The sequence below is a fragment of the Phoxinus phoxinus genome, assembly GCF_949152265.1.
Source record: "Phoxinus phoxinus genome assembly, chromosome: 11".
NCBI classification, from domain to species: Eukaryota; Metazoa; Chordata; class Actinopteri; order Cypriniformes; family Leuciscidae; genus Phoxinus; species Phoxinus phoxinus.
In genome coordinates, this window is record NC_136886.1 from 34,011,565 (window position 1) to 34,021,758 (window position 10,194).

General features: G+C 39.2%; 1 protein-coding gene across 2 annotated transcripts in view; it reads right to left on the reverse strand.

The window, feature by feature from the left end:
- The window catches only part of quob (quattro b), a 53,992-nt gene extending 44,055 nt beyond the window's left edge, over window positions 1-9,937 (reverse strand). Inside the window, exon 1 of one of the 2 annotated variants that reach the window (XM_079627920.1) lies at window positions 9,612-9,937. In XM_079627920.1, the coding sequence (XP_079484046.1) occupies window positions 9,612-9,614 (3 nt within the window). In that variant the 5' untranslated portion in view covers window positions 9,615-9,937. The remainder of the gene's footprint in view (window positions 1-9,611) is intronic. The other variant, XM_079627921.1, reaches the window with a different exon arrangement.
- Between the last annotated feature and the right edge of the window lie 257 nt (window positions 9,938-10,194).

The window sequence follows — 10,194 nt, forward strand, 5'->3', positions numbered from 1 at the left end:
ACATTATAATGCATTTCTTTGTGGCCCCGAATAAATTGCCTTTATGCATTTGTTGCATTCTTTGCATCTTTTGCAATCCATGCTTTGCAGACAAACAAAAGTGCTGTTCTGTCTGGGTTTTTTTTTTTGGTGAATCCAAATGGACAAATACCTCTTGTGTCATTGTCTAACTACAGTAGTAAACAGCTTTCATAGTAAAAGTACATGAAGGAATCCGTAATCGAACCAAGTTTAGAGCAGCCTAACGCAGTGTCTGGAAGCAAACAATGAGTCTGGAAGCATCAAAACGGCGTGTTATCATAGCAGAACAACATTTTTTTTTAATGAATCTGGTTGTTTAAAAATGTTATATTTACTTTGCATGTGCTGTTTTAGAAAAAAAAAATCTGGACGTTAGTATTGCTACAGTACATCTGTTTATGTATATATCGAGAAACAAAATATTGAAATGTAAATGAAAATACCAAATTTAAATACATTTGCATTATTGAATTTGGCCGAATCTTTTATCCAAAGCAACTTACATTGCAATCAAGGTGCACATTTTATCAGTTCTTGCTTTCCCTGGGAATCGAACCAGAGATGTTGGCATTGCTCAAATGCTTTCTTGTTGACTCATGAATAAAATGCCTTAGTACATTTCTTGCACTGCAGACATGCAGATATTACTCAATAATATAATTTAATGGGATAAATAAAAATGCATAAAGATGCAATTGACACTTCCAGTGTAGACGGCTCCACTGATTATAATGGGATTTAGTTTTGACATGATGAGACGCGCCGCTCGAACACGTGTAGATGTGCTTTGTCTTCGCTTCTTCATCTTCTCTTTTTTTATATCAGTTTATGTTTAAATGAATCTTTCACAGACACTCTAGCAGTACTTGTGCATTTATTTTCTTAAACGGCCATACTGTAAATCACCTCTGACATTCACAGGTCTCGTGAACACGTCTGTCGCTGCACGCTGCCAACTTATTTTCACAGCTCGTGTATTTTATTGACTTTCTCCCCAGTGTGCCCTGCTGATGAAGCTACGCTCTGTGGTTTCTCGCTGAGATCCAAGACCGCAAAACTGACTCCAAATGATCCCGGATATCATATTTCATTGGATTTTGATTGAGGGTCCTGGGACTTGTTTCCAAAATAAATATTAGCATCTCGAAGCACACAAAAGACCATGAACACACCACGGCTCGGATCACTTATGCTTCCCTGAACTTCAGATTATTGGAGCATTGCGTCAGGTGGAAACGTGAAAGGAAGAATTGACAGTTTTGGCAGATACTCCCTAAAAATCTGGATTTAAAATGACTGGTCTAGGATCAGACAATCCAGCGTATGTGTTGTTCAGAAAATCCCTTTCGTTCCGAGATGTTTTGTAGGACACCATGTGACTGGGACCATCTGGATGATGAACAACATGCTAACAGAAAACAGACGCAAATCATCAGAATTCTCTTTGTGCGCTCGACAGGAAGTCATCGAGTTCAGACGCTCACAAGCTTTTTTTAGGAAAAATTCTCAAAACATCTCTGTCCAGTTTGTTTTGATTGTAAAAAAATAAAAAAGTCCTTATTTTATGAGATGTCAGATTCGGGGTGGTTACCCTCAGTAAAATACTGTTAACTTTGCTGTGTTTACTACAGGAAAACCCTTTTCCGTTTCCTTTTTATAGTTTATATCCTTAAGGCATCACAGTGTTTCAACAGCTGTAACTCAGTAACTTCTTTAGTATGGCAAAAAAATCTGGGCCTTGTTCCAAAACTTAGTGAGATCCCTAGTCCCTACATAGGCAGTATTATAGGATGTCATAGACACACTCTTTACGCGAAGGCTTTTCCAAACCGTAGCTTCTTTTGCCGAATGTCTTAGGCAGCAGCACATGTAGTATACCGATCCCAGAATACATTATATATATAAATCTATATCTATTAATTGATCAACCGTAGTCAAAACCCTATTAACTCTTTTCCCGCCATTAATGAGATTTTCTGCCATTTGACACAACTTTAACTTGTTACGGATCTTCTGAAATAGTACAGCATCTCCGGATCCAAAAGCAAGCAAAGAAGAAGATCTATGTAAACCTGGGCTGTGTTTGAAATCGCCACCTATACTATTCACTATTCCCTACATTATGGGTATTCTTCAACCATTGAGTGTACATCAGGTGTTCGCTCGTTATTGCGGTGCATTGTGGGATTGAATGAGTGAGATCACTCAATAACGTCCACTATGGTTTCGGACACCACTACAAATGGCTGTCCCTTCAAATAGTGCCCTATTTAAGGCTGGCGATTTCAGACACAGCCCAGAAGTAGCAGATAGAAAATGTTTATGTGTAAGCGAACGTGATCAAACATTCAACATATACTAAAAAATCCATGAAGAGGTATAAATGTGATTTCCTCAGCTTTTTGTTCAAAATGTTGCTTTTTTTGTTGAAATTTTCTTTAGTAAAAAAAAAACAATTTTTGATTAAAAAAAAACAATGCATGAAGCAAGAATAAAATTGTGTTGTTGTTGTTGTTTAAAAGCAAAGGCTCTGCTCTTATACAACAGAATATTCTGGGAGCCATGGAAGTTTTGTGAAAATTTTCAAAAATGCTAGCGCTGTCTGGCAACTTAAAAAAAAAAAAGTTGCATGGTGGGGAAAGTGTTAATATCAGCTGTTTACAAATACAAGATTCAACTACGTTTTTTACTGTAAGTCAGCTAAATATAATTTAAGTTGAAATGACTTGTACAACCAAGTTGATTATACTTACAAATGTAAGGCAGCAACTGAAGTTAAAGGCACAGGTGTGTAAGTTTCACCGCTTCACTGTAAAAAACAACAAAGTTGCCGCCTAATTTCAACGTAAGGCGAGACACGGTAGGCAAAAACATCCATAGATTTTACTTGGACCTAAAGCATGTTTTGTTTGTAATTCATGGCTTTCAATAGAAATTTGTGGAATTTTGCCATAAAAATCTTTAAAGGCCGTTTCTCAAAATTAGTTTTTTCTCACACTCCTAGTGAAGATTTTCCACTTCTGTAGCACCTACCATACTTTACAGTCGTATTCCTAACTATATTGTGAAGGTTTGTCCAGAGGGATTTGTTGATATATCATTCTTGGCCTGATTTATATGACATTTATGCCTAAAAATAGGGCGAAAATCTTTTTTTTTAAGGCTATTGGCAGTATTTTCTAAATTAACAGGGTAACAAAAGGAGATATTCATAATCCCCTCTCGTAATGTCTTTTCATTGAATATATCAACAAAATGTAAAAATATGTTTTAACCTTTTTCAATGGTCAGATGCGTCACTTCAAAATATATGCAAATTAGCTGATTAGCATATTTACACATAAAATTACAGAAAACCTGCAATACATTTTTTTCTCCTATTCATGTGAGTAATCAACTGGTGAAGTTTCATGGTGATATCTGTAAGTTAAAAATGGTACCCTATTAACTTGTAGTGTCTCGCCTTAAAAACACAAGTTGAATCTTATATAAATCATAACAACACTTGAAAATTGCTTAACTTAGTTTGATGAGTTAAAGTAATGTAAAAACATGTTGCCATAACTTATTGAGAATATAATGTTTCACAGTGTAGAGGTCTCATATTTAAAACAATGACAAAGACGTAGCTTGATGACGCAGTGACGGAGCGTGGGATCATGTTGCGTTCTCCTCAGCCGTTTTCATTTTATAGGGTTATCTTTGGTGACAAAACCCGCAGCAAATGATAATGAATAATAGTGGGCAATGTGCAAAACAAACATCTGTGGCTTGATTTTTCATGAAGCGTTCTGTGTTTTAGTGGTTTAGCTGAGGCTAGGCGTGTATGACGCCATTAACAGGCAACACAATGACACGGGCTGTAAAATTTTGGATTTCTCTTGATTTAAACAATGTTGGAAACATTTGGGATAATGCAAGTACACGAGTCAACAAAATATATAAAATTGTTCTAGTGGTTTTTGGATATTGTAATGCAAAGCATTTCCTAAGTTTTTTTAACAAACTTAACGTCGCAGACAACACTGGAATCTATGTTTAACACTAATCCTGTGTGCGCGCGCATGTGTGTGTGTGTTGTCGAGGTGTCTGAGAGGTGCCTGAGCATAGCGTGACTGTTGTGTGTGTAAATGAGAGAGTTTGGTCCAGTAGTGTTTCAGTGTCGAACGGTCTGTTTAAACACAGCACAAGAGAACAAGTGTGCAGGTGAGCGGCTTCTAGCGCTCCAACATCTCACAGGAAGTCCCAACACTTCTGGACGGATATATTGTAACCTGTCAAGTCACATGAACACGTCTATGTTTGTATTTATCATAGTTATTTGAAACCAGCATGTGTTACTGTAATGTTTAAAAATGCACCGGTGCAGGGTGAGGGAATTTACTTTAGCATGCTCACCCTTTACTGTCTGTCTTACATAATACAAATTATGGCAAACAAAAATGAGGGAGGCGTTTACTGGTATTTCTACACTTAGTGACATTATCTACGCTCAATTTTTCACCAGTCTTGGTTCTGGAAGTATTTTCCCCCCATTTTTTTTCTTTTCAAAAACTTTCTTTAAAAATAAAAATCTGAACCAAACCAACCCTCTCTGAGAGGTATCAATTCATTACAATATTTGATTTGCTGCCAGAAAATTACTATATATAAATGTCAACAAAAAAGACAAATATACATGACTGTGTACGTAGTTTTCTTTGGCAATTTTTACTATGTATGAAGTACTATGAACTCACACTTCAGCAACACTACCGTTCAAAAGTTTATAAATGTTTTTGAAAGTGTCTTCTGCACACCAAGGCTGCAAATTTTCGTAAAAAAATACTGTAAAAACAGTAAATTGTGAAATATTATTACAATTTAAAATAACTGTGTTCTATGTGAATATATAGTAAAGTGTAATTTATTCCGGTGATCAAAGCTGAATTTTCAGCATCATTACTCCAGTCTTCAGTGTCACATGATCCATCAGAAATCAGTATAATATGCTAATATGATGCTCAAGAAACATTTATGAGTATTATCAATGTTGAAAACAGTTGTGCTGCTTCATATTTTTGTGGAAACTAATACATCTAGCATTTATTTAAAATCAATTTTCAGTTATCAATGATCAATTTAATGCATCCTTGCGGAAAAAACGAAACACTTTTGAACAGAAGTATATAATCACTTAATCTCAGAGCTCATTGAATATCAGTCTAGAAACGTTTAATCAACACGAGCTCATGAAAGTGCGTATCTATACCACGAATGTTATTTCTCGTGCCATTTATACACAAAAAAAATGTTTTCCGTGCATATGCTACACACTGAAAAGCCTTGAGTAGGATTAGGGGTGGGAAGTGCGTGCGTATTACACGCCATAAAGTTCGTATCATATGCACACAAAAACTATTTTTGGCGTACTGTATAAATGGCACGAGAAATAACATTCGTGGTATAGATACTCACTTTCATGAGATCGGTTTGGTTTAATCAATGGAGCTGGCAGATCTAACAATGGTTGCTTTTGGCAGAGTAACAAACAAATAGCGGATAATCAGCACATGATGAAACCAGAGAATGTCTAATAATGGGAGAACTGCCACTCCCAGTAAACTTCCGGCTTCTGAACTGGTTGCAGTTCCACTCTGGCTCCATATGAGGGCGCTCACAGGACGAGTGCAGAATGAATGGAGGTCTATGGAGCTATACCCCTCAAAATCCACTTTTCTCAGGATATAATTTTTGTCTAGTAATTTGAATAATGTGTTTGAAAGGAGATGCAAAGAAATTACACATTGCTGGGTGTTAGATTTTTTAGAGTCAGTTATTTGCTTTAAAAAGTATTTTAAAACGTCAATGACGTCATACACATCGTATGACCAGAGATACTGCTTTACGGCAATCCTTCAGTCACTTTGGTGCTTTCACGCTCTGCACTTTCTTTTCTCTCGAGGCATCGACAACACCGCTGACACAGGTAAACACACAACACAGCGGACACAGGTAAACACACAACACAGCGGACACAGGTAAACACACAACACAGCTAACACAGGTAAACACACAACACAGCTAACACAGGTAAACACACAACACAGCTAACACAGGTAAACACACAACACAGCTAACACAGGTAAACACACAACACAGCGGACACAGGTAAACACACAACACAGTGGACACAAGTAAACACACAACACAGCTAACACAGGTAAACACACAACACAGCGGACACAGGTAAACACACAACACAGCTAACACAGGTAAACACACAACACAGCGGACACAGGTAAACACACAACACAGCTAACACAGGTAAACACAACACAGCGGACACAGGTAAACACACAACACAGCTAACACAGGTAAACACACAACACAGCGGACACAGGTAAACACACAACACAGCGGACACAGGTAAACACACAACACAGTGGACACAGGTAAACACACAACACAGCTGACACAGGTAAACACACAACACAGCTGACACAGGTAAACACACAACACAGCTGACACAGGTAAACACACAACACAGCGGACACAGGTAAACACACAACACAGCTAACACAGGTAAACACAACACAGCGGACACAGGTAAACACACAACACAGCGGACACAGGTAAACACACAACACAGCGGACACAGGTAAACACACAACACAGCGGACACAGGTAAACACACAACACAGCGGACACAGGTAAACACACAACACAGCGGACACAGGTAAACACACAACACAGCGGACACAGGTAAACACACAACACAGCGGACACAGGTAAACACACAACACAGCGGACACAGGTAAACACACAACACAGCGGACACAGGTAAACACACAACACAGCTGACACAGGTAAACACACAACACAGCGGACACAGGTAAACACACAACACAGCTGACACAGGTAAACACACAACACAGCGGACACAGGTAAACACACAACACAGCTGACACAGGTAAACACACAACACAGCTGACACAGGTAAACACACAACACAGCGGACACAGGTAAACACACAACACAGCTGACACAGGTAAACACACAACACAGCGGACAGGGCACAGGTAAACACACAACACAGCTGACACAGGTAAACACACAACACAGCGGACACAGGTAAACACACAACACAGCTGACACAGGTAAACACACAACACAGCTGACACAGGTAAACACACAACACAGCGGACACAGGTAAACACACAACACAGCTAACACAGGTAAACACACAACACAGCGGACACAGGTAAACACACAACACAGAGGACACAGGTAAACACACAACACAGCGGACTCAGGTAAACACACAACACAGCGGACACAGGTAAACACACGTGCTAGAAGAGTTTTAGCTAGAAGACATTCTGGTCCCGCTTCGGATGCCACGATGCCATCAAACGTTATCTCTGGTCGTAATAAGTCCTTCACTGACCAATCAGCGTTCATTAGCAGAATGCTAGCGTGTTATGGGCAACAACTCAACCTGTAAGAAATCGAAAGGAATCGGGTGAAAGAGACAAATTTAGCTGTCTAGCTCCATAGACTCCCATTCATTTTGCACTCGGGCGATCGCGCCCAGTGGAACTCTGGTGTAACTACAACCAAAATTCGGTACAATAGGACTTAATAGGAAGTGGCCAGGCTATCCGTAGACGGGCTTTGATAATATTAATAATAATAATAATAATTCATTACATTTATATAGCGCTTTTCTCGACACTCAAAGCGCTATACATAGAAGGGGGAATCTCCTCAACCACCACCAATGTGCAGCATCCACATGGATGATGCGACGGCAGCCATATTGCGCCAGAACGCCCACCACACACCAGCTTACTGGTGGAGAGGAGACAGATGAAGCCAATTAGTGTGTATATATATATATATGGGGATGATTAGGAGGCCATGATGGACAGATGCCACTTGGCAAATTTGGCCAGGATGCCGGGGTTACACCCCTACTCTTTCGAAAGACATCCTGGGATTTTTTTGTGACCACAGAGAGTCAGGACCTTAGTTTTATCCGAAGGACGGCGCTCTTTGACAGTATAGTGTCCCCGTCACTACACTGGGGCGTTAGGACCCACACAGACCACAGGATGAGCGCCCCCTGCTGGCCTCACTAACACCTCTTCCAGCAGCAACCTGGTGTTCCCAGGAGTCTCCCATCCAAGTACTAACCAGGCTCAGCTCTGCTTAGCTTCAGTGGGCAACCAGTCTTGGGCTACAGGGTGATATGGCTGCTGGCAAGGAGGAGGAGGTCTTTGATGAAACAAACTGGTGAACTGACAGATGAATATAACTGATATTATAATCTAAAGGAGTGTTTTATATGCTCAGTTCCAGTAGGCATGAACTCCAAAGGTGTGTGTGAATCCACAAACTTGCCTTGAAACACACCTCGCTCTGCTCTGCTGTACCTGTCACTGTGTAAATGATGGGAGCATCAGAGATTAAACACGCCTGCCTTACTCAAATAAAACACTACATAAAGCTTGTGGAGCTGCTCAGCTCTCAGCCAAACACCATCAGTCATTCAGAGAGGCATAACAAACCAAACGCTGGAACTGGGTCATGTAGTTGAGGAGCTCACACAGCGTAGTGTAAAGAATCTGCTGACAAACCTAGAAATAGCATATTATAACTTCCTATTATTCTACTATTAGATATTGTGACACCAATGAATCGATTGAATGCAAAAACGTCAGTCAACTTTCAGGTCAAGTTAATTCCAGAATATTGTTTTTAACTAATTGTTGAAACTTTCAACAATCATTTTCATTTCATTCATTTTATCATCAAGTCTTAGTTGACAAACTCCAAGAAATTGTTGAAAACTAACACAAATAAGTTCTAAGAACGCTTTGCTAATGTTCCCACTACACATGGAAACGTTATTTCTGAATGTTCAAAACGTTAAGGAACATTCAATTTTATCGTTAATTTGAGACAAGCAGTAACTTTTAAAAACATTTCAGGAAAAATTAACAATGTATAAATGCTTTTGTGGTTACATTTTGAAAACATTATTAAAGACCATCAGAAATTTTTTAACTAATTGTTCAAATATAACAAATTATATTAATGCATCGGTGTTAATACTCGGTGAACGTTTGTTCATAATCTTGTTCATAATCTCATCTTGAGAGATCCTTGCCAGAACATTATTCACTGTAAAAAGTGATCAGTTGACTTAACTTAATAAAAGTTAGGAAACACTTTGTCTTAAAAATATGAAATAAACTTCATGTGTAATTGAAAAAATTCAGTTATGTGAACTTCACAACTCCTCATGACATAACTTAATTTTTCAATTACGCATGGTTTATTTACTCACTTTTTTAAGTTAAGTCAACTGATCACTTTTTACAGTGAAAGTCCTGAGAATGTTTCCTGTTAGGTTTCCTGATTTTCTTAGTGTTTAAAGGTCATCTTGTTAACTTTATGCTGAATGAATGTTAATGCCCCTAAAGGTCACCCACAACCCCAGTCAGCTCAGTTCAGTTCTCCGGTTATCAGCAGTTCAGTGGGTCAGTGGCACAACAACACAGACGATGTGTGTAAAAACTGAAATGAACGATGAACTTATTTACCATCTTGACGACAGGGTCTCGGCTACTGAGTTGTCATCCTAAAGTCTGTCTCTCCAACAAAAAAAAGTTCCCAGTTTAGTTGTGGAGGTGTAATGGCAGCGTTCCCATGATGTCTTACATCCAGAGGTGCTTCCACGGTGTCCGGTTTGCAAAGTGAGGTAGATTTGGACTGCGGTGGATTACAGACATTGTTTAGTAAGTTATTATTGCAAGTTTGTACAAGAGTTCGACGTCTGCTGAGAAATGCAAAGTGTCAAGCGGTCTGTCGTCGCTCACTGCGCCGTTTTGTCTCGACTGTAAAGTGTTTGAGAGAGAGAGAGAAAGAGAGAGAGAGAAGGGTCGGAGAAGAGGAGGAGGAGGTCTTTCTTTCAGAGGAAATCCCCCTGAAGGCTTTTCATACTTTTCTCAGTGGCAAATCAGGACCTCCCTTCTCTCTCACACACACACACACACACACACACACACGGTCAAACAAAGAGACCACTAAAAGCCTCCCTGAATTTTTTCATTTCCTTTGTACAGTTGATTTTCTTCTCGTTTAAACACTTCAGAGCGAGGGAGAGGCAGAGAGAGAGGACGAGAG